This window comes from Haliaeetus albicilla, chromosome 8 (genome assembly GCF_947461875.1).
Source record: "Haliaeetus albicilla chromosome 8, bHalAlb1.1, whole genome shotgun sequence".
NCBI lineage: Eukaryota > Metazoa > Chordata > Aves > Accipitriformes > Accipitridae > Haliaeetus > Haliaeetus albicilla.
Genome location: NC_091490.1, coordinates 35,403,889 through 35,428,386, shown reverse-complemented (window position 1 = coordinate 35,428,386; position 24,498 = coordinate 35,403,889). Strand labels below are relative to the sequence as shown.

Below are 24,498 nucleotides of genomic sequence, written 5' to 3'. Positions count from 1 at the left end.
GGTGCTCCCTTGCATTTCTCCAGCAATATGATGTCACCGTGATGCTCTGTGCTGCCCCGGGGCCATTTAGTTGCAGTGCTGCTGTTAACAGCTCCTCAGGCTCCTGCCCCCCCCCGCCCCCGGTGCTCCCAGCCCCCCAGTACCCCCCAGCCAGTGTGTCTGGAAGCAGCCAGGCACAAGCCACAGGTCCCCCAGGATGCCAACCCTTCCCACACTTGCTCCCTGCCTTTCTCCTTCACAGCCCCCCACCCTGCCGGGGGACCATCGGGATGCCAGGGCAGCACTGGCAGGGGATGACCCCTGTCCCCACGCTGGGGAACACCCCATCCCATGTGATGGGGCTGCCCAGCACAGGCTGTGTGCCAACCCCCTCCCTGCCACGGAGACCATTTGCAGGGATCCAGCATTTTACCCGGGGTCCCCGCAGCCCCAGCACGGGGAGGGAGTGCCAACGAAACGGGGTCTGCAGCAGTTCTTTACAACAAGGTTTTTATTTTTCTTTCCTTTTGACAAAAAACATTGAAGTTGTACGTCGCTGTCAGTTGGTTCAGTTCCCTGTTTGGGTCCAAAGAAGCGTGTTATGTTACAATATCCCACCCCAGTGCCTGGGGGATGAAGGCAGAGCATCTCCCACCCACTCTCCCTCAGCCCCAGGAGCTGCCAGCCCCACACCGGTGGGCTCTGCTCTCTGAGGCCTCATGGGAGGACAGGAGGATGGGGCTGGGACAGCCAGCCTGGAGGGGACAGCGGGGCTTTGTGCTCTGGGGCTGTCTCATCTCCCCACATACCCTCCGTGGTCCCTCCAGGAGCTTTGCAGGGCTTCAAGCCCAGTCCCAGCACCAAACTGGGAACTAGCTGTATGCTACTGGTGAATTCATGCCTGGGCAGGGGCTTGTCCTGTGCAGGCAGAGGTTGAAACACATTCCCCCCTTTTCTCGTCGTCCCTCCCATGGTCAAGCCCCGCCAGCAGCCACCGACAGCGAGCACAGTGACAGATCCCCAGTGTCCAGGAGGTGAAGGAGGTGTCCAAAAAGCCACGGATGAGAGATCATACAGCAGCAAAGCAAGTCCAGTGCCTTGAAAAGTGAGACACAGGCTGCAACGGCTCCTCGGGACTGTTTTTCCTCCCCTCTCAGTGTAGTCTTTTATGTGGTTCTCCTGGGGGTTGTTTTTGGTTTCAGAGACGTGCTTTGGAAGTGCCACCTTGTCACCACGTGTCCCTGCCTGCCCTCCCGCTGCGGGAGCAGGACCGCTGCTATTGCAGGAGAGACAGGAGCAGGCCATTTTTGGGGCCCCCCTGGGAAAAAAAAGGGGCTCTGGTTTGCTTCATATAGTTTCTGTATGTTAGTAAAACACAGGTCTTATATGCCAAAAAGCTCAGGTTCAGACGTTGCAGCCCCTTGCCACGTGCAGGTGCACCCCGAGGGGCTCTGCCCCAGCCTGTACCTCTACTGCAGATCATTGCCACACACCTTGCTGGCCACATACTGGGGCAGAGGAAAGAAAAATGCCCAAAGCTTGAAATCCGCAAGAAACGTGCCCCTGCTTCGAGAGCATCCCTCCCTCCCTCCCACCTAACAGGCACAGACACAAAAAGCCGCCTCCTCCCCTCCCCGTGGGCTGTTACTCAGAGCCCAGCGTATTGTCAGACACCTTTCTGCATTTAGAAGTAGACGATGCCAGCACCTATATTTAGAGCACGTACGGCATCGCATCCCCCCGGCCCCCAGCATCACCACATCCCTGGCCTTGGCCCCGACGCAGTCCCACGCTGCCCGTCAGGCCTGGGTCCCCCAAACTCCAGTACAGGGAGCAATGCTCCGGCAACTTCAGGTTGAAGCCACGAACTGCTCACAGATGGCTGGAAGGGAACAGGCGATGCCCAAAAGGAGACAGGAGATGCCCATGACACCAGCCAGCAGCAGGCACCTTCCCCACAGCTGCATGGGGCACACCTTGCCCCCAAGCACCTAGACGGGGGATGCAGAGGCTGAGCCAGAGCGAAGGAGGCTTCCTGGGAAATTTTTGGATCCTTTGGAAGCTAGAAATGTCTGTTCAGGAAGCATGGGGCGAGCAGGGACAGCAAAGGTGCCACGCACCGGCAAGGACCCATCAAGGCAGTAGGAGGTTTTGGCCCCCTGAGCGAAACCTGCTCCTTGGGTGCGCAGAGGGCAGCTTGACCATTAGAAAGAGGGGTTTTGGTCCAGGACCGAGCCCAGGAGCAGGCAGCCTTTGGAGCTGGTGGGATTTGCTGCTTGCAAAGCAGAGCTCCTCTGGGGAAGCTCACAAAGTGATCGGGGCAGCGGCTGATCTGCACATGCAGGAGCGGGGAGGTTTGTGCCCGTAGCATCTTTTGGTTGAGAAAAGACGCGAGTTACCCAGGACCAAAGCAGAGCCTCGCCAGAGCTGCTGCTCAGCCAGCCAGAGGGGCTAGAGAACAGCCCCGAGGACCCAGACCACAACAACCCACAGCAGAGCAAAGCCATGGGCAGGAGGAAGGGCAGGACGAGGGCTGTGCTGCCTCCCCCTGCCCAGCCCAGCAGGCTGAAGGCCATGTCCCGTCTCCACACACATGGCCATGCCTGGTCCAACCGCACCGACCAGACCTCCGGCCCATGGAGCAAGCCCTTCCCTGAGGCTCCAAAGGCACAGCACCCTCCGGCTCCCCAGAACTACGCTCAGGCTGACGATGGACACGACTTACAGCAGAAACATGCCAGTGATCGCCAGGGTGAGCCACCCATCACCATAAGGCCACCAGCATCTCCCCGGGCTGACGGGCAAAGCATTGCACCCACATCCGAGGGTGCGTGCAGATCATTAGAGCTGACAGCACATAATCACCAGCTTAATCAATGACCAGCGCTGGAAGGTGGCCCTGTACTGCATTTTCAGGATTTGCAGGAGGCACGAGCCACCTTGCTCACCCCCCAGACCGTGCTCCTCTCCCAAAGCCCTGCTGGCTCTTGGACACCCATGTGCCCCTGTGGCGGGGCCATGGGGTTTGCAAACCCAGCCGCCCCCATGGCAGCCCCCCCTCCGAAGGGAGCGCCAGGCCCTGGGAGCAGGCAGGGGCCACGGCTGCAGGGGAAACTGAGGCAGGGGAGGTGCCGAAGCCAGGCTCCTCTGCTGGGAGAACAGATCTTAGGGTACCGTCACGCACGCACGCACAACATCTTCTCTCCCCTGTGGACATGGGAATCTTCTTTTCCTGGGAAAACACAGCAAAGAGGCCTCTGAGAGGTTTGTCGTCACCCCCTCAGTGCCGAGCAAGCCGTACCCCCAGCCCCATCCTCGTCCCTTGGGCATCCCACTCCTGCGGGCACCGCTCTGCACAGCTGGCAGCAGAGCTGCCCGAAGACTCCTCGCCACAGCCACCTCTAATGGAGAAAATGCAATGCCCACCGCTGGAAACATCTGGGACGGGGCGAGGGGAGCGGGGTGACGTTCCCAATGCTCTGCTACAGCGACGGGTGCACAGCAGCCCCCCACCCCGGGGAGGCTTGGTCCTGCCCCCGCCAAACAGGGTGCGGGTAGTAAAAACCCCAAGGGGCTCCCCAGCATTGTCAGATGACTAAAACAAATCCATGTATGTGTATATCTTTATATATACAGCATATAAATATATATACACACACATACCGTATATACACACACAGGCACACCTAGAGTTCTCCGTATATAAATAAATATATGTTGGTGGGAGACAGGATACATTTGGCAGCACTCAGTCCCCCCGCCCTGCTCCCGCCTGCCCCAGTCCAAACCAGCTGGCTTCGGTTTTGCCCCATCCCGGCAGGCAGAGCCACTCTGGTCTGCCTGGTGCACCCCGACCCCTCGGCCCCCCACACCCCGCCATCACACCTCGCCCCTTTTCCGGGCTGGATGAGACCCTCGGGGAAGGAAATTCAAAGCCACAGCAGCACGAGCCCGAGCGACAGAGCAAAGGGGGCCCCTGGTACCCCCTCGCTGGGACTCTCTGGCCTCAGGGAGCAGAAAACCATCAGGATGAGCCTTCCCGGGGGTCCCGCTCGGGGCCGGGAGCGGGGCCGCGTCCGGGGGGGCTCTCACTCGCCCCCCAGCACGCGCGCTCGGCCGGGCCGCTCTGCCGCCCATCAAATGCTTCTCTGTGCAGAAAAAAAAGGTGATAATAATAAATGAAAGTCGACAGATTTTAATTTTTTTTTTGCACAAAGACTTTTTTTTTCTTTTTTTTTTTTTTTTTTTTCCCCCTCCGTTCCGGTCGGTTTGGTTTTCTCCTTTTCCCCTGCATTTGGTTTTGGTTTTGTTTCATTCCCAGGCGTGGCGAAGAGCATGCATTGGAGAGGGGCAGGGCGGCGGCGAGGCTGGGGGGGAGCTGAGATGGGGCGGTGGGGGACGGGGGGCAGCTTCTAGCACTTGTCGTCTTCCTCGGTGTCGCTGAGCACGTCGATGCTGGCCCCGCACATCACGCCCTGCCCTGCCCCTCGCCTCCGCCGCCGGTAGTGCCCGTTGGGCATCTGCCAGCTGTGCCGCAGCGGCGGGGCCGAGCCGATGGTGTTGGAGCGGCCGAGGCTGGTGGCGACGGCCGCCTCGAAGGTGAGCGTCTCCTCCTCACCGCAGTCTGAGGCGTGCGAGTCGTCGTGCAGGGCCAGGTAGGGCTCCGAGATGTAACGCTGCGGGGTGGACTGTCGGCTCTGCTTCCCCGCCGGGGAGCTGGAAGACTCGGTCAGGCCGGCGGCGTTGGGCTCCAGGGTGGAGGAGAGGAGCGGAGACCCCCCCTCGCTCTCCTCGGCGGGCGGCGAGGTGTCTCCGGCGTGCCGCAGCATGGAGGCGTAGGAAAGGAGGGGACGCGGCTTGGGGGGCACCGGCGGGAGCTGGCGGCGGCCTCGCCGGGGGGTGCTGGTGTCCGAGATGGAGGGGATGGAGCTTTCGCTCAGGGAGCCCGTTCCCTGCAACGCACCGAGACACGCTGGGGAATACAGGGGCGACGGGCAGCGCCGTGCACCCACTCCCCCCCACCCTGAGCCTGGGCTCCCTGGAGCATCCTCCTGCTTGGATGAGACCCTGCCACAGCCTTGCCTGCCCCATCCCTGCCTCGGGGTCTGCTCCAGGGATGAGGATGGTGTCTGCTCCAGGGATGAGGATGGTATCTGCTCTTGGTCGTCAAAAGTAAAGAGCACCCGCAAACCTGCTGCGGTAAGAGCTAATGGCTCGCCAGCTGCTGGTCTCTATGGGCAGCATCTCTGTGGGCTTCAAGCACGCTCAAGCACTGGCATCTCCAGGCTTGTGTAGCTGGGACACCTCGACCTTGGCAGGGAGCGGCTGCCAGTGGTGAGAGGATCGGTGTGGAGATCCACCCCTCTCCCCAAATGCTCTGCAGGGTGCCCGAGCAGCCCCAACCTGCTCAGCTCACAGGGAACACGGAGGTGCCACCGTAGGGAGGAGAGACAGTGCAGAGCTCCTGGAGTTGGGGCTTATCTTCCCAGTTTTAGCAAGGAGCTTTTTCTACATCTCCCTTTGTGCTTAGGAAGGGTTTTTTGTCACCCACCTGCCTGTTGGGTGTCTGTGACCTGCCCTCGCTGGGTGACCGGGACTCACGCCGCCGCTCCGGCGAGTCGTCGTGCGCCTGGGGACTCCTCTCCTCCGAGTTGCAGCGGGAGATATCAGGGGACAGCAAGTGCTTGCGCTCTTTGGATCGGCCCCGCTCCCTGCCGCCCGAGCGATGCCCGTCGGACCGGTGGCCTACAGGACATCCCCATCAGTCCCCACCGTCCCCTCCTTAGGAGCTGGGGACACTCGGCTGGGGTTGTTTCTTTTGGCATTGGAGTGGGATGGGGCCACCCACCCTTGCTCACCCGAGTCAGCGTTGAGGCGCCGGGCGGAGAGCTGGAGCGAGGAGTGGTAGCTGCGCCGGCGGGACTTGTAGGTGTTGTCGCTGCTGCGCTCCATGGAGAACTCATCCAGCCAGGAACTGTTGGTGCGCTTGTCCCGGATGGTGGAAAACGATCGCCGCATCGAGCTGGTGTCTGTCACCACCTGCAAGCAACCCCGGCCAGCCGGGGAGCGAGTTAGCTCTGGGCAGGGCTGGGGGGGGACGGCGGTCAAGCAATGACTGGTTTCTCACTGGCATGCCAGCCTCCTGGATGGGGAGATTCAGGGTGGGGGATGGCCAGCCCAAGCACAGCCCCCCCCAGATAATCTCTGCACAAATCAGGGTGGGAGGAAAGTGGGGTTTAGCTTTTGTGCTTGTGAGCTCCCCTGCCCCAGCCAGCTGGGAACGGTGCTCCACAAGCAAAGCCAGCGACTGTGATTCAAACCAAGGCGCTGCGTGGCAGGGGAAGAGCAGCAGCACCCCGTCCCGCGTGTGGGGACACAGAGGGTACCAGGCCATCGGCCCCCACGCTGTCTCAGCAGCCCTCCCCACCTTGACAACAGGACTGGAGTGGAGCAAACGGAGACATTGAAGAAGAAATCATTGAGACAGGGGGGATCCTCCAGTGCCCCTCACTTGGTGTTTATTTTCCTGGCTGCTGCCACTTTTCCAGTGGCAGCACTGGTCCTCCTTGGTCCTCCTTTATTCCCGCATCCCATTCCCCGGCAGTCATTCCCTCTCTCCCCACTCATGCTGTTGTCTTATTGTCCCTCTTGTTTCCTATCTCCATTCCGTGCTTCTCCTTTTTACTTTCTCCCCTCCTTCTAGCTTGTCTTTTCACTTGTTTTGTGGAAAACATCACCCCCTCCTATATTTGCCTTTGCTTTATTCTAGCAGCTTTTTCCTCTGCAGCCTTGGGCCATTCTCCCTGCCTCCTCTCCTCACACTGTACCCTTTCTTCTCCCATCCTCTCCTTATGATCATCTCCCCTGCTGCCAAATGGTCAATAAAGCCCATGAGGCAAAGCCTCCCTTCCTCTTCACACCCCACCAAAGTGCAACAACATGTCACACCAGCACCCGGACCTCTGTGAGAAAGCAGACTCAGAGACTTCACAGAAAAACCGAACCCCATAAAAGCGTCTGTGTCTCGGTGGAGGCTGAGTACAAGACAGAACAACAGAGAAACCAGGCAGACAAACGAGGAGGTGAGATGTGGCCTGGGTTCCCCTGGACAGACGGAGAAGCGTGTGCGTTGGGACAACAGAAAAGGAAGGAAAAGGCATTTCATCACCTGGGAGATCATCTGACAGTCGGGCTGGGACTCCTCGGACCTCAGCCAGCACCTGAGGCTGGAGGAAAGGAGGGGTGTCCCATTGCGGGGGGACCCTGCAACCTCCCAGCATGGCCCTGCTCCACCGTGGACCTCCCACATGAGCCAGGAGATCGATTCCCCTGGTTGCTCTCTGCTACTGGTGTCCCCCATGTAGGGGAACAGCAGCTCTCCTACTTGTGCAGCATCCCAAAGATGGGGAGATGCTCCCATATCGGCGCACTGGGGAAGCCGTGGGACTCGCTCAGTGCAGAGAGAAGCCCCAGTGTTACCTGGTAGGCTTTGCTTGGACCCGGCACCCGTGGGGGCTTTGCTTGGTTTTACCTGGGGATCCACAGTGAGACGAGGCATGGAGGAGGCCCTCCCAGAGACAGCGTGGTCCTGAGTGTCCACGGGAAGGTAGCTGCCACGGTTAGAGGGCTGCACTCTTTGAAACTCCCTAACCTCTGGCTCCTGGAAATAAACACACAGCCAAGCTCTTGGGATGGGGTTGGAGCAGGGCAGCGCGCTGCTTCTGCCCCGTTTGCAGAGGACAGCCCTGTTTGCTAAACCGGGGGCAGAATTTAAGTGGGCCAAAAAGGGAGCCTAAAACATATCATCCATCATGTCGCCACTGAAAAATAATCTCCGATTCGTGAGCCCAGATGTGGTGCTTCAGGCTTGCCTGATGGCCAATTCATCTTGCACCTTTTCAGTGGCAGTGGAAACCCTGCCTAGATCTGGTGATGCCCTGACTGCCCCGGCTTTAACTCTTTCTCCTTTTGCCAGAAGGGGACAAATGTATGGGATTTTTCTCTCTGACCCTGCTTTAAAGGATTTCTGGCCACATCCCCATTAAAAGAAAGCATGCCACCTGCGGCACCTTTGTGCTTTGGTTAATTCCCAATTTAGGGGACTCTTGTGTACAGGACGTGGTGTCAAGGAGATGGGCAGGGAGTGACCCTGGAGATCTGGTAGACGGTGACTTTATGGGGAGGGGGGAGTCTCATCTGCCACCTCCCCACCGGCAGGATGGTGCCATGGTCAGGGTGGCCGGGGCAGGGGACACCTGCCTGCGCAGTACACAGCTCACACAGAGTACTACAGACCCCAGGGACATGGACCGGGCTGGAGATGCACAGTGGTACAACACTGCATCCGACAAATGTCGGGGTGGTGTGCAAATGCACACACAGACATGGAGAGATATATATAGATATGTATATATATATACACACACACACAGACAGACACTGCTGCTGCCGGCCGGCATGTGTGTGAGGCCGGAGGGGTGTGCTCCAGTTGGAGACAGTTTGACAACTCAGTTTGGGACTGGGGACACCAGCACTGACAACAAAATGAACATGAATCCGAAAACATCAGATACCATCACTCAGCATGGGGTAACCCACTGAAATGAGCGCTCAGTGGAAAAAAGAGCAGCCTGTGAAGAGAAGGATATTTTACTGCAGGACATCAGACCCCAGTCACAGCTCTTGCCCCAAAAGCACTTGCCACTGCCTGGCCCCACCGGCCAGGGCTGGTCCAGGGATGGCTGCGTCCCCAGTGCCCGGACAGCAGCGAGGGACCAGAGCCCCAGCTGGGGGACACCTGGGGACGACTGTCCCCTGCTTTGGATCTGTGCATGACCCAGCAGCTGCCATCCCTCCGCTGTGCTTGCGGCAGGGCAGGGAGCAGCGTTTCACCACCATGCCTGCAGCCCCACTCCTCCCCGTGCCCACCAGCACCCCTGCTGGGACTGCAGGTGAGTGCCCGCCAGGCAGTGTGTGACTTTACCAGAGACTGGTGCTCCTGGAACTGCCCGTGGGCTGGATCCATGCACGCCAGCTGGAAGATCTCCTGGGGTGAGAGTGGGCTCAGCGAGGGGAACCCGCTCCGGCTGCTCCTGCAAAGATGGTCCAGCTTCAGGTAGGCCACAAGCCAGTTGCTGCCATCACTGGGCATCGCCTCTTCAGCGGCTCAGAGCTGGGGAGCCCCTGTGCTTGCCCCCCAGGCTGTTGAGACCCCCAGGGCAAACATCATGTTCCTTGGAGAGCTGAAGTTGTGCCCAGGCAGGAGAGGACACCAGTGCCCCAGGTCCCATGGCAGCAGGGGGACATCCCAAGTGCAGTGCCAGCAACTCCCACCATCTCATTCCCACCAGCCAGGGTGCTGGGATCCTCCATGGACCCTGTACCACCCAGGGACCCGCTGCTCAACTGCTCCCAGGGTTCAGGTCCATCCCAGACCCTCCTAGGTAAGAGAGTTTGCGCTTAGTGCTGGGATGGTCCTGCAAGAAGAGCATCCATGCAGACACCTGGCCATCCCCCTTAGTTGTTGCTGTTGGTGATGCTGACGCACACCAGCTACCTGGAATCCTGCAAAAGCTTTGTGCTGGGAGCTTTCTGCTCTGGACTGTGTTTCCCCTGCTCTCAGCAGCTCTTTAACCCTCTGTACATCCCAGTGCCAGCTCCAGAGAACAAAATGAGGGCTGCAGGAACAGAAAAGCGACAGGACCACCTCCCTTCTTCTCAGGGCAATACTCACAGGCCCGAGAGCGTGTCCTGCTGGAGGTAAGGCAGAGCCTTTGCGTTTGAGATGATTTCCTGTGGCAAGGAGGATGGCTCCATGCGCTGGAACATGGGGGCATTTTTCTGTATTGAGGAAAGGAAGAACCTGAGCCTGTAGGAAACGCAGATGAACATCCAGTGCTTCTCCAACCAAGTCCCTGCCACTTGGGAAGGTGACAGCATGCTCATGTTCACTGTTGGGGGCTGAGGATGCACATACGTGCGCCTTGTATTCACCAAAGCCCAACCTGTACCACCATCCTCATCCCTCAGCTGCATCCCATGCGGCTGGCTGCACGTTTGGTTGGGACGTGGTAAGAAGCAGCGAGGGTGCTCTGAACAACCCCGTCCTGCCCACCGCATGCCCTTGCTGAGCCTCACCTGCTCCTCCAGCTGCTGCCGCTGCTTCTTCGCTTTGCTCTGCTTGTAGTAGTCCATGATCATCATGGCTGCATATATTTTGCCAACAGTCAGGTCAGAGGCTGAGAGCATAAGAGGGAACAAAGTGGGGACACTTGTGTGTTAACCAGTGCTGATCTCGGGATGAGCCTTGCTGTGGGATACTCTCATGACCTTCAAACTCTGTTCAGCACTCAGACACTCCACGTGGAGATAAAATGGATGGAGATAGCTTGAAAGCATCATCATAAACCACCAAGACACGTATCTTCATCACATCATCATATGTAATGGAGCAAGCGATGCTCAGCCTCCTGCCTTTTATGCTCCAGAGATGATTTACAGGAGACTCTGGGCTTGGCAGGAGTAGATCACTACAAACAGGGTCTTTTTCAAGAGGGTTCCCAAGCAGCTAGGCAGAGCAAGGCAGAAGCCAGCCTGTAGCAACACAACCCCTTTTCCCACTTCTCCCCTCAGCTGGGGATGGGTCTGACTGGTCCCCACCTCCCTTTGGGAAGAAGCTGCTGCAGGTATGCTGGAAACCTGGCAGTGGTGACAGCCCCCACAGAGACTCACTTTTTGGCATGGGTACCAAAAGGTCAAGCATCTTCTGCGACAGGTGAGGCCAAATGGTCAGGATCTCCTTTTGAAGCTCAGAGTCTAACTGCTGCCAATCTGCACCACCTTGAACAGCGGGGGAAAAAAAATGGCCCACATACATCAAGACCTGGCACCAGGGTCCAGCTAAAAACACCCCTTTGCCATCTTGAAGTGATGTTCACAAGCAGCAACCATCTCTCTCTGGGCTGGGAGGGCCAGCTTGCATCAGCGAGCCTGGTCTCCTGCTCTCGCAGGGAAACTTTCCTACCATCCCTTCCATCCATATGTGCCTCCATCTCCCCATCCCCTGCCCTCCCACTCAAAGCTGCCATCTTCAAGCTTTGCCTTGGGTCCGTCTCTGCGGCTCCAATCCTACTCCAGCCCACACACACCTGCTGCTGCCCCACTTTCTCTTTTCTGGTGAGCAGATCATGTGCTGGTGAAAGAGCAGCTCCACTTGGTTGAAATCCTTAAATACTTGGTGATGCTGTGCAAGGAGAGCAGAGCTCTCTGGGCAGTGGTGAAGGGGCTTGCTGAGCTTAGGAAGACCCAGGCTCAAAGGGAACTGTCAACACATGTCAAGCGCAGGCACTCGAGCCTGAGGCAACTCTGCTGAGCTGTAGGAGACCCAGGTTCAAATCTCTGCTTTATCTAGAGGACCCTGAACCCAAGGAGCTGTGTCAGCACTGGGCTTTTGCCAATATCTTTCCCTGGGTTGGGTTTTCTTCCAACAGCTGAGCTGTTCCCAGGGGATGTTTTATTGAAAATGGCATGTATCTGCAGAAAGTTTTTGATCTGATCAATCAGAGCATTTCCAGCAACAACAACAAAGCAGGTTTTCCTGCTCTGAACATTTTATCTCCTTTGAGAGAGATATTTCTGTTCCCTGGCCTTAGGAAGCCCAGTACACGTGATCTTTTCCCTCCTTGGTTTGGTTTTGTACATGGGGAGGAAGGAGAATTCTCTCTCTCCCCCTTTACACAGTGGACATCAAGCTGTTTCTGTTCTCTACGAGCAGCTTCTAGTGGAAAACTGGCCACCTCTTCCCTAAAGAAATAGATTTTTTATAGAGAGCGGCCTGTTCAAGGTAATCGCTTCCATCCACATGCCAGGCTCTGGGCAGCCAACCTCAATTTGGCTGTGATGTCCTCAGCCTGCCCAAAAGATAGGTGCTGGTCACTCTGAAACCCGCCTGGCTCTGTCCCCTCAGTACCCCACCGACCTTACCTTTGGCAATTTTGATGTCCAAGGCTGTGCGTATCAGCGCCATCAAGGTGGAGGTAAAATGGACCGTCATGTCCTCAGCCACAGGCATGTTCATCAGCACCAGTCTCTGCGCAAGAGAGAGAAGAAAACAGCGGACGGAAAACAATATCGAAAAACACATCGACCAGGCTGGAGGAAAAGAAATTAAACATTAAACAAAAGGGAAAAATAAATAAAAATTAAAAAATAAAAAGCAACAAAGAGTGTCAAAACAGCACAGCCAAAAAAGAAGGGCAAGGATCACCCCCCCACCCCCCCGGCTCCTTCCACCCCAGGACACCGGCTCACTGCCTTCCAGGGCTCCTCCTGCACCCCAGGAACGGCCCCTGAGCCCCCTTCCCCATGGCACCGGGGCTGCCACAGCACCTCCCGGCACTTTTGGGAAGACACGCCTGATCCATCAGGGATGCGGGCATGGGGAATGCTCGGGAAGGGGAGAGGGGGCTCAGGTTTCCGTTCCCGGGTGGTTCGGCTTTCCAGCTCTCAACCCTTCCCACCTGGGGCAGGGGAGAGGAGGGTCCCTAACCTCCAGGGACTTCAGATTGGCTGGATTCCTCTAGCATGCTACATCCTGGCGCTCCCTTTTTGCGTCTTTCAGAGATGAAGTTTGCCAGCACATGCACAGGGTCCAAATTATCCAAGGGTGGGGAAGGGAAGGAGGGGTAGAAAAAGTGCAGAAGGAAAGAGAGAAGGGCAACCAAGGCAGGTTAGACACGCCATGCTCCTTCCCCACCCTGGGCAGGCGGGGTGCAAACTGAAGTGACCAGATCCACTTTCCAGAGAGTATATTTTGCTTTGTGAATACCTTGGGTCATCCCTTCCCTGCCCATTCCTTTTCACCCGGCTTCTCATGTCCTTTCCCTGCCTTCGAGCCTCCCTTTTTCTCCTGGAAAAGTGTGGTGGTGGATGTATGCATGCGTGAACAAATACTTGAGACCTGGAGAGGGGGGCAGTGCTTTTGCCAGTGTGCAGAAATCCCCACTTTGCTAGCCCTGAATGCTGCTGAAGGGGCTGCGGGCAGCAGCCCGTGGCTAAGAAAAGCTTCAGTTTGCTCCAGACCTGAGCAACACATTGCTCTGTAGCTCCAGGTCTCGTCCTAGCAGCTGCTGCCCTCGGCAAAGCCACGCAGCTCCCACCCCACGTCCTTCAGGGCTTCCCGTGCTCCTGCTCCATGCCTACACGCTGTGCCTGTGCTGTGAGCCGACTACCAGCCACCGCCGCAGGAGGAGCAAGGGGGTAAAACTCAGAGACATCTTTTGAAGGCACCTGGCTTTGCCTCGCACAAGCCAGCCTCGGGATAGCTTGTGCCGATGCGCCTGGCTCCTCACACGCTGCAGAGCCGCTCCTACAGAAGATGTCCTTGCTGCCCACCTGCTTCCCATCTCCATGGGCTTTAGCCCTGTTTCTGTGCTGGCCGGGACAAGGATGGGTCCAAGCCCAGAGGACAAGCATGGGTCAGTGAGCTCCTAAGGACTTCTCACCTAATTGCTACAGGGTTGCTTCTCACCTCATCTTCTCCAACCCTCCCGCTTCCACACTATTGCTGACCCTGCCCCTCCTCTTCCACTGGGGTCTTCCACCCCAGAGCTCCCTGGGCTTGCGAGTGACCACGGCAGCGTCACATGCATGGGCAGTGGAGACCAGCCAGCGTGGCCAGGACTCTTCTGAGCACACCAGGCTCCTCAGGAGCGAGCTAAACACGTGTTGGATATCCCCAACGCCTCCCCGGCTCCCCCCAGCCCCACCTCCCGCAGCTCCCTTGAGCTCAGGCTCCTGCTCAGTTCTAGCCCCCGTAGAAGGAAGGGTTGATCTACCTTATAGGCCACTTTGGAAGGACATCTCTTGCCGAGGCCTAGCGGTGGTGACATAAGAGTCAGCATTTCATACATCTCAGTGTAATGGATTCGGCCACTGCTCATGAAGGGGGAAGGGGAGGGAGGGAGATGCAGAGAGAGAGGAGGCATTCCCAGAGAGCAGAAAAACATACAAACAAAAATAGTACAGGAAAACAGGAGAGAAAAAACAAACGGACAAACAGGAAAAGAACAGGAAACCCGTTAATCAAGGCAAATCATACATGAGAGACTGTCCTGATGTGGATTTATAGCACTGCTCACACAGACCCAGGAATGCTGGCAGAAAGCAACTCACCCCTCTCCTCTCTGCTGCTGGCCTCAAGCGCCTGCCTAGCTAGCAGTCTGGGAGTCCTCTGGTCTCGACCCCTTTCCTAAAGCCCTCCAGCAGCCCCCAGCTTGTCCCACAGGTTCCAGGGCTGTGTGCGAGTGGTATAAATCAGATACACGGCACTCAAGCCATGGGTTATTTGAGATAACGGTGGTTTGCACCACAGTGCTCTGTGGCCTCCGTAGCGTCTTCCCTCCCGGGGCGGGGCGGGGGGGGCCTGGGTATTGCTTTGCATTGCCACCTAACCCATAGCCTGAAGGCTGTGTATCCCCAGCTCATAAGGTCTATGCAATTGGGAGGCAGCATCTTGCATAGAAGGCAGTGGGCCAGGGTCACTTGTCAAAGGAAGATGCCCAGTTGCTTCCGTCTGGCTCTGCGGATGGACCACTTTCCCACCATGCACCAGTGCAAAAGGCATGCTGAATTGGCTGAAAAAATAAAACCGGGAGGAAAAGTTGTACATGCCATGCTCCCGCCCTGGCTCTCTCCCACATGCGGCTGCAAGTTCCACCAGGTTGGAGTTTAAAGAGTCTCAGCAGAGGCAGCTGTTTGGGCCTTCCAACATTGGGGTTCGTTTGGGTTTCCCAAGGGAGGCAGCTAGGATGGAATCCCCACCTCGCGCTCCTCTGCTCTGTAAGGACCTGCCTAGGATTGCTGCGGTGAGGAATGCTACCAAAAATGGGCCACCTGATGACGCCTCGAGCCCTCTGCCAGGCTGAGATATTTGGGCTGCATCTCCCTCTCTGCACATCCAGGAGGCCGCTCAAGTACATCTCCCAGGGATCCTGGGCTTGGCCACCTCTTCTTCCCCTCGTGCCAGGCTTCTGTCCTGCACTGCAACGTTCAGGATGGTTACTGGGAAAGGGCAACCTCACAACAGCAAAGGCATCGACCCTTACAGCTGGGCTGGGAGGATGCTGCTGGAGTGGAACCCGTCTCAGCTGGGATGGCCTGGGAGAGAGGGCACTGCTGAAAAATTAAGCACTGCCCACGGGATTTTGGCCTCTTTCCTAACCATGCGCTCAGAGCAGTGTGGAAAGGGGAGAACAAGGTATATCTCCTCTTCTCAGGGGGTACCACTGGTTTGGAAGCAGACCCCTGGCCAAAGCGGCCCCCACCAAGATAAGTCCTGACATTTCAGATGTGGACTACAGATGGTGACAACCTGCAACAGGAGCTGTTTGGGGTGCAGGCACAGAACAGGCTGGGCAAGACATCCCCTTTGAGACCTGACACACCCAAATAGGTTGGAAAGAGGATTGATAACACTGGAGACTATTAAGTGGGATGATCAAGAAGAAATATCCAGGTTCAGGAGTCCATAAGCAGTGTCTTGGCAGAGCTGGATGTGCACTGACTCGAGGTGTCTGATGGGGAGAAGTTGACTTCAAAATTTTCATGCTCAAGAACTTTGTGCAAAAAGGAAGCAAGATGGTGATCTTCCACCCACCCTTCCTGGCAGGGGGGATTTTAGTGTACCCAGCACACACAAACACTGTCCTTCATACAGAGATTCTCTGCACAATGAAGGAGGAATGGATTCCCACGAAAGGAAGAGTTTGCATCAGTAACCAAGAAGGACTGCATGAGAACTGTGCTGTTCTCACAGACAGAACACACACTTTGCTGCTTCTCAGAGCAGAGATCTCAAAGTGTTTTGAGCAGCACAGCAGTGCCCAGAAGCCACATCTACATGGAGTGAAGCACGGGAAGGCACATGCAATGTCATCCCTCCAAACAGGATGGCTCCCAAGAGCTGGTCCCAGCACAGGCACATCCTTGATGGGAGATCTGGCCATCTGTCTTGTGTCTGGATGGAGGTGTGCCCTGTGGCTATGGCACAGGGTGGCCTGTAAAACCGCCAGGCAGTAATGGCTCGGTCCTGGTGCTCTGAGAGAACCCTGTGAGTAATGGAGGAGGAAATCTGGGGCACATCTGTCCTCCTGTGGTTAGGAAATAAGTACTGTGCCGTACCAGGCTCTTAGGAACAGAGCACCAGAACAGCAAGTGATGTGAGAGTAGATCCAGTAATAGGAGATGTTCACAGCGACATGAATGTCTCTGGAGCATTCGCCTGACCCATGACCATCTCAAAGGCTACTTTTAGGGGGCAAACGCAATGCCACCTCCTTGGCTCACTTTTGCATGACTGCCAGAAGCAGATGGGTTGAAGAAAGGCAGAGATAGCCCCAAGGAGTGGAGCTGGCTGCCAGGATGCAGTCCCAGCAAGATATGATTACAAGACCTGCTCTCCCCAGCATAAGGGCAGAGCTTGCTGGACTTCCACGTGAAGTCTTCCTGCATGAATGCCCTTTTGTTAGTCCCCCTGTGGATGGCCTAGCAGGTATGCTTCCGTACCATGCTGCACCCCTGTGCAGCATCCCGAATTTGCCCAAGCACCAGCTTTTCTAGAGCAGGCTGTCCACCGCTCCATAAACATGTTGGTGTTTGTTTCTGCAAGTCATCGTTGTGGCATTGCCTGGCAGGATAGGGGTGTGGGGTCCAGGAAGCTGAACCTGTGCACTGTGATGTGCAGGGCAGGCTCACCAAACTGAAAGGTGAGCAAGTTGGATTGGCATTTTGGGATCTGGACCATGGTGGCAAGATGCAATGACCACGTGGGTTTTCTTTCTTCATCAGTTGCCTTTTGGGAATTGTTCCAGGGCAGTAGGAATCCCTGAAAATCTCTCATGTCCTTGAAATACCCCATGCACAGGGAGGAGGAGAGTGAGGTAACACAGGGAAGAGATGGGAATGTTCTCCCTCACATGACAACAGAAGCTGGTCTCACTCTGCCTCCACCTCTCCTCACGTTTATCCATCTTCACTGCTGTGTCCATCCCACAGAGTCAGCATAAAGCCCAGACTGCTGCAGAGCTCCCTCTTCCCAGGAAGCATTACAGGTACCCTTCTGAGCACTGGGTGATCCAGCTTAGGAGAGCAGCATTTGCCAGTGAAGCCCTGACATCAATCGAGAAAGGCTAGAAATTCCTCCTGAAGGTGTCTTCTGTCTGCAGGGACCTGAGCAAGTGTCCTCAGCAAAGCTGCCATCCTTTGCTAGGCATGCAACAGAGAAGAGTGGAAAGACTGCAAGGAGCCCCTCCTTGAACAGATGAGCCATCTGAGATTCTTGCAAGAAATCTCCTATCCCTAAATACCTCTTCATAAATGAGATGACTGAGCATCCAGGCCTTGTCTTGCTTCCTCTGCTTTACTGCTGGTGGTCTACTTCAAGATTTCAAATGTGTGCATCATCCCCACAACCAGCTGTGGAGGGTGACAGACCCGTTCCAGGGATGCTGGCTGGAAGAAGTATCTCTGACGTGGCGAGAAGGATGTGGTAGCTACACCATGCTGCACCAAGGAACCCTCTTCCTCTGCAGAACCAAGATCAAGGACTGGGGGCATCTGAGCTTCCCTCATACATCTCCTCAGATGCTGTGAGGGATGCAGAGGGAAGAGCAAGTTCTGTGGTTCATCCTTCCATGCCATGGACACAGACATAGGCATCATGGCACCTCGGAGAAGGCAGCAGGTGCACGATTTTGCTCAACTGTCAACCCAAAATAAAATTAAAAAACCCCCGTGCAAGTCAGAGAGACACAAGGAGGCCAAATCGCTGCCATGGACTCACGGTCAGCAGCCGGGACCTTGGCTCAAGCGGAAGGAAAGGAGCTGTTGAGCTCCAGAGATGTGCCCAGGTGCCACCACCTCCCAAACAGGTCCAGCAAGCTAAGGGCAAGACTAGCAAGAGTCCTGCTCCCCAGAGACATGGCCATGTGTCCTCCAAGTGCCACAGTTGAGGAAGAGTCTCTTGGGTACAGCACAGCGTCGCCCAGGAAGAGGGGTCACCCTGGCCTCCCCTCAGTCCTCACTCTCCAAAACAACAGCAAAGCCCCCAGTATCCTCCTGCCTTTGCTCCCCCCTTCCCTCCCCAGGAGCAAACCACACCTAAGCCCCCCAAAAAACTCCTGCTCCCACGTGAGGGCACTCTGAGAACCCACGCAGGGATGGTGGTATTTGGCCCAGCACTCTTCAGGGGCTCTCTGCACCAATGGAGCTGGGGCAGGGGGCTGGCTGGGGGACGCAATTTGTTGAAACCCACCCCAGGAGGCTCTGAGCCCCCTCCCTGGCCCCACTCATGCCTCCCCTCGAGGGGGACAGCTGCTGGCTCTGGGAGGCCGCGGACCTCTTTAAACTCGAAGGAAAGCAACATCAGGGTTCCCTCGGGAGGCGCGGTGGCGGTGGAGCGAGGGGAAGGAGGGGTGGATGGTGCGTCCCGTGGCCAGGTTGTGGCGGAGGACTGGGAGGCAAACCTTGCACGCCACCCTGTAGGGGCAGTTCTCTCCTAGGCCCAGAGGAGGCGAGATCACCCGTACTAATTTGTACATATCCTTATACGAGATCCTGCCGCTGCAAAGGAAGCACAGGTGGGTTAATAGGACACTGAGAGGGTGGAGGGGAGGATGGAGAGCTTAACCAGAGGATGCTGGGACCATCTGTGGGGCAAGAGCCCTGGGGGTGCACAGCTCTTCTTCTGGCTCTGTCAGACCCAGAGAGGGGAAAGCTGTGAGCATCAGCTACTGCCTTCTCCACCATAAGTCAGCTCATACCTCCTCACACTGACCCATCTTGACGCTGGAGAAGGACAGTTTTGGCAGTGAACACCACCCCATCACCCTTCCTCATCGTGCCCCTGGCCGCCTATGCCTGGTGGGAGAGGGCTGGAATTTCAGATGGGGTGAGCCTGCAGCTTGGTTGGGTTCTAGCCACCACGAGCCCTTTTGATGGAGTTGTGACCCATCACACCACCAGAGAGCCTGCCCTCGCATGGCCAACTCTCTGGTCCTCACAAGGTCCCAGAGAGGTTGGCAGCCGAGTCACTTGTATCTCCAATATCTGGGGAACCTGAGACGGGGAGAGATAATGTGACCAGCTGGTGACTGGTGGCTGTGGCACTAGCACCTAGGTCTTTTGCGGTCCAGTCTTGTGCTCTGACCACCAGACCATGCTCTGCCAAGGGTACACATTATTAGAAGCAAACCCTCCCACACACACACCCCTTCTCGCCCACAGAAGCACATCTCCCCAGACCAGGGTGCAGTCATCACAGGATACGGCCCATATCCCTCCTGCACCGGCTGAAATAACAAAGCAGTTGAGGCAGAGAGCTGGCAGGAGAGGGTGCAGGGGCCATCAGATGCTGAGCTCCCCACTCCGCTCCAGACCAGAGCCCTTTGGGAAGCAGGACCGTGTGGGGTGGAAGTGCTGAGGTGCAGCATGCTGCAGCCTCCTGGGCATCCTTAGACAAGCCTGGAGGGAAACCACGCGAGGAGGCAAAGAACAGCGTTACCATCCTACCCGGTGCTTTTGCCTCTGGTTTCTCCTTGCTCTTCTCCCATCCCCTCTCCATCGCTGTCCAGAGCTAACCCAACCATCTTGGCAAAACCCATCCCCAAGCCCCCCCCGCTGCTGGGCGGTCTCCCCACGAGACCTTCACGTGATGGTCCCGGTGTCAGGATGCAGAACTGCTGTCCTACTCAGGTGGTGGGACCCGTTCAGATGTACTCACCCATTCCTCACCCAGCAACAGGGGCTGGGACTGCCCCCACAGGCCCAGCACCACCGGCTCCTGCGCATGTCCCCTAACCACTGGCTACATATCATGATGAAAGAGCATGGCTTGCTCAGAAATCAGAGGGGTACATGGCATTGATAGGACAGTTCAGGCATGCTTTTTCAGTGACTGTCCCAGGCCACCAACACAGGGGGGCAAGAGTGAATGAAGTGCCTGGTGTGAAGAAATCCTTCCCAAAAGCCATGGGTGAGAAGCCCCACACCAAGCAGCTGGATGTTTCACTGCTCTCGCCTCCTCTCCCTTCTCTAGTTGTCCATCAGGATATCTACTCACCGTACTGACCTCTCCCCCTTGCACAAGGCACAGTTGCCCACTAACAAGCAAACCCACCTGCCCACGGGGACCTTGCACAGCAGCAAGAGTGCTGGAGGAGGCCACGTGGGGAGGAACCTGGCCAGCACTGAGCTGCACAGGGTTGGACAGAAATGGTGGAGGAACTTATGCCAGGAGCTGATGATATTAGGCATAAAAAAAAAATCTTGGCTAGAGCTGGTCTCTTGAGGGGCAGGACATTAGCAGTGGACGCAAACTCTCTCCAAAGGGAGCATGTGTGGCTGCCAAGGGCTCTCAAGCTAAGATCACCCACACTCCCAGGCACAGCGGTGGTGGGTCGTGGCTCCAAAGAGGCTGTCGCTGGGCTGGGGGAGGAGGAAGGGGCCACACAAGGCACCCTCGCGGTGCTGGGCCTGAGTGGAAGGCAAACATGCTCCCAGAGCTGCTGAGGGCTCCACACTGCCCTAGGGATGCTCCAGACCATTCTGGGAGGAGTGGCAGAGAACAAGTCCTCTGCAGCAGCAGCAGCAGGAGCAGAGCCAAAGCCCGGCCACCCAGGGTATGCACGACCGCTTTGAACCCATCCCATTGCTGGGAACAGGCTGCTGCCTGGAAATGGGCGCCCTGTTCACTGGGGTCCTCATCAGCAAGGGCATGAGTGCAGGAAACAAAGTCCTCCCGTCTCTAGAGGGGTGAGCAGGCTGGCCAGCGTAAGAACATAATTCCCCAAACCCATTAAGACCCACCATATGTGACTTGGCAGAAGCCCAGCAGATCCCCAGCATCTCCCCATTGCTGGGAACAAGCCATGCTCAGCCCTGCTCTGACAGGGAGCTGTGGGTGCTGGGGACCAGGCGACAGAGCCTGTCTCAGGGCAGAGGCACCCAGCTGGTGCATGGGGACAGGGAAGGAGGCTGAGAGAGACCTGCCCACTGGCCGGGAAGGAGAGGAAGAGCAGGAACGTCCAGGACTCAGGATAAACACCATGGCAAACCGTGAACATCACCTAAGATGCCTGTGCCACCAGGCTCTGTAGGAACCAGCTGCTGCCCTTGTAACGACTGCAAGCGAGAGCAGCCCGTCCTTGACTGTCCTGGCATTGCAGCTGGTTTTCAATAGCAGAACAGAGAGACGCCTGTTTAAAACCAGCTCTGAGAGGTTGCTCAGGAGAGAAGGAGCTGGCTACATACCACGCTGCTCTGTCATACTCTGCCCAGATCCGGACAAACTCATCTAGATGGTGAGGTCCCAGGATGGAGGAATCCCGAGTCAGGTATTCAAAATTGTCCATGATGACTGCCACGAACAGGTTGAGCATCTAAATGAAAGGGAAAAAGGCAGAGAGAAAGGAAAGTAGAGGGAAAGAGAGCAGAGAAGGGAAGGGAGAGAGAGAAGGAAGGGTAGTCGTGGGAAGATGGCTGATGACCCTATGGCAGGGGTACAGGTTGGGGGGACTGATGGGAGGGATGCCCAGGTCTCTCAGGGAGGAGGAACTCACCAAGAAAGAGCAGAAGAAGATGAAGGAAACGAAGTAAACGTAGGCCAGGTCAGTGCCACAGCGCTCGTTCTCATTCTGCCCGGACGTCGCTGTAGTGTCCGGCTCACAGCCTTTGCCCTCCAGGCAGGACAGCATGATCTCCTGCCATGCCTCTCCAGTGGCACTCCTGCGCCCAACACAGCCACACTCAGCAGCTCGTGGTTGCACGGGATGGAGCCGGGCTAGGATGCCCCCAGGAGAAACCTCACAAGAAGCTGTGCAACCCCCTACCCAAATTAAGCACATCTCCAGCATGCAGAGGAGCAAGACACTGGGTGAGCAGCGACCAGGCTGGACCCACACAAGTGCAGCCATGCCAGGGTGTAGCTCTTGGCACATGGGGCCAACTTCCCCCAGACAGCTGGTCCAAAGAGCTGTGAGACAGATGTCCTTTTGGGGTCAAGGTGGGGGAAAAAAGGGGGTTCCTGAGCTCTTGTGGCCATGTGTTGCCCAGCTGCTCTCTAGCGCCAAAACCTGACCTCCACCAAAAGCCTGTGGCGAGAACCTGCCCAGCCTGGTTCCTGGCATGCCTGCAACCAAAAACGCTGCCAAAGGCGTTTTTTATGGTTACTTACCTGAAGAGGAGCATGAGGGAACCCAGGAAGCTGCGGAAGTTGTTGTGCCGATTAATGTGGCTTTCCTCATCTAGTTTGATATTGCCAAAAACCTATGGGAGGGAGAAAAAAGTCTCAGTTATTCAGGGAAGAGCTCAGTGGTTGGGGAAGTGGCTGCATGTTCACCTCGGCTCACAGGCACAAACCCCTGTGCCGCAGGGACCGATCTTGCCCGAGGTCCCTCACTCTCAGCGCAGCCAGCCCCCAAAGCAGCTGACGTCCCCCCTCTCTGTGCAATCCCCCATGAAAAAGCACCCCAGCATGGCAAGGAGCTGGCTCTGAGCAGCCATTGGGGAAGGAGACTCTCCTCTCCTCAGGAAGGATTTGCAGGGGGCAGCAAAGGCTGCGAGAGGCTGAGCTGCCATGGAAACAGGAGCACAGAGGACCTGGGACCAACCGAGTCCAACCGCTCCACATCCATTCCTCTGCTGTGGTACGGGCAGCATCCGAGCACTGCACGGCACCCAGTGGTCCCGAGCATGCTGGAGGCACAGGGACAAGTCGCACCACCCTGGGTGGGTGCTTGGTCACATTCCTGGAAACTCCCGGGAGCTTTTCCCTTGGTGGAGAAACGCTCCATGATGCCGAGGTCAGGCACAGCAGTACAACCAGGGTGGGGAAGGGCACAGTGAGGGAGGGACAGACCGACCGCTAATCCACGACGGACAGCCAGACACCTGGGACTACTGTCCCCAGGGCCGAAAGAGGCAACGAAGCCCCAAACGTGGACAATATCCTAATAATGACCCACAGCCAAGGCCATGGTAGGACATAATGAATGCTCGTAAAGTACCTCGAATAGGAAAAATGTGCTGTTATTACTGTTGAATATTTATTCCACTTTCCGTGAACCTAAAAATACACTAACTGCAGAGTATTTTTTCCCTGTACAGGTTTTTTGGAATGTGTAATTGTAGAATATTTTCTGCCTCCAGCTATTTTGCTCAAATAACGCCTACAGACTTTACTGCTTGGGGATTTGTTCACAATGGTGTTAAAAAAAAAATAAAATAAATCAAATACTACCACACAGCAGGGAGGGGGGCTGAGTCAGTTGGCGGTTGTTTAGCGTGGCGAACACCTGGAGCCGGTGCTGAGGTGTGTAGGACAGAGCGGCCAAAACCAGCCACAGGACTCTCGGGGAGGGAGAGAGGGGGTGGAAGAGACTAAACACGAGCGCTGCCAAGCAGCCCGACTGGGGGGCCACTGCACTGCCTGCTGCCTCCCCAAAATCTGCCTGTCCTGGTGGCACACGTCAGGCAACGGCATAGGGTACTGTGGCAGCTCGCTCATTGGGCAGCTCCAGATCCCAAGCATTCATCGTCGAAGATGCTTTGTCAGATCTTCAGCGTGGGATTTAGTCATCGCAGAACCGAGCCAGCCCTGCGGCACATGTGGAGCTGAGGGTGTTAGCTCACGTGCTTCTTATTTACCAGCTGGAGCCTGGAAAGCTCACTTTTCCCATGCTCTGCAGACCTCCCACCATCTGGTAGGTCATTGCAGGTTCCTAAGTACGAGAGCCCAAGCAGACCATCAGCAGCACGACTATAACATAAACCCTCTGCAGAGGGACAAGGTGGACGGTGGGCTGGATCACCACTGTGATCCAGCCATTTGGATTGGGAAGGCAGAAGGCTGCTCACCAGGTCCCTCAGGCATGAAATCAGTCTCTGGGGACTGCTAGGGATTTGGAGATAGGGTGTAATTTCTAAATGAAGGGGTGACGATTTGAAAGTGGCTGCCACACAGGATGCCCAACTGAGTCCCCACGGCCACATCTCTAAGGGCACAAGTTGGGAAGGCAGTTGTGGAGCTTGACTGGACAAGCCCGTGGCAGGCCCCCCAGGACATGCGGCTCTGCAGCTGCCAAACAAGCTGTTCCACCCTCGGGACCTTCTGGAACACCGTGACGGAGTGAAGCAATGACAGGCAGGCACAAGGCTGGCTGCTGTGCATAATGCTGAGGACGTGCTGGTCCAGCCTGTCCACACCAGAGGGATGCACATGGAGATGTCTGTGCTCACCTGCATCCCAATGATCGCGTAGATGAAGAAAAGCATGGCGATCAAGAGGCAGACGTAGGGGAGGGCCTGCAAGAGAAGCAGATGAGTCATCTCATTTAGCACAGGTCCAGCTCCAGAGGAGTACAAAAAGCACAGCGATCAGGTAAGCTGTGCCGATCCGTCTCTCCTGCAAGCAGCAAGACCTTGGGAACAGCCTGCATTTGGGAGCAGCACCCCAGCACCGTGGCC

At 56.6% G+C, this 24,498-nt stretch overlaps 1 protein-coding gene across 3 annotated transcripts in view; it reads right to left on the bottom strand.

Annotated features, from left to right (window-relative positions):
- Positions 1 to 3,584: 3,584 nt before the first annotated feature.
- CACNA1E (calcium voltage-gated channel subunit alpha1 E) overlaps positions 3,585 to 24,498 on the bottom strand; it is a 142,987-nt gene continuing 122,073 nt past the window's right edge. Inside the window, exons 36-49 of one of the 3 annotated variants that reach the window (XM_069789737.1) lie at positions 24,271 to 24,336; positions 22,208 to 22,299; positions 21,594 to 21,759; positions 21,286 to 21,413; positions 13,815 to 13,911; positions 11,962 to 12,067; positions 10,711 to 10,818; positions 10,117 to 10,217; positions 9,713 to 9,819; positions 8,963 to 9,071; positions 7,511 to 7,639; positions 5,838 to 6,018; positions 5,531 to 5,724; positions 3,585 to 4,931 (exon numbers count right to left, since the gene is read on the bottom strand). In XM_069789737.1, coding sequence (XP_069645838.1) covers positions 4,392 to 4,931; positions 5,531 to 5,724; positions 5,838 to 6,018; positions 7,511 to 7,639; positions 8,963 to 9,071; positions 9,713 to 9,819; positions 10,117 to 10,217; positions 10,711 to 10,818; positions 11,962 to 12,067; positions 13,815 to 13,911; positions 21,286 to 21,413; positions 21,594 to 21,759; positions 22,208 to 22,299; positions 24,271 to 24,336 — 2,124 coding nt within the window. In that variant the 3' untranslated portion in view covers positions 3,585 to 4,391. Of the gene's footprint in view, positions 4,932 to 5,530; positions 5,725 to 5,837; positions 6,019 to 7,510; positions 7,640 to 8,962; positions 9,072 to 9,712; positions 9,820 to 10,116; positions 10,218 to 10,710; positions 10,819 to 11,961; positions 12,068 to 13,814; positions 13,912 to 18,500; positions 18,598 to 21,285; positions 21,414 to 21,593; positions 21,760 to 22,207; positions 22,300 to 24,270; positions 24,337 to 24,498 lie in introns of all 3 variants that reach the window. The other 2 variants (XM_069789735.1, XM_069789736.1) reach the window with 2 other exon arrangements.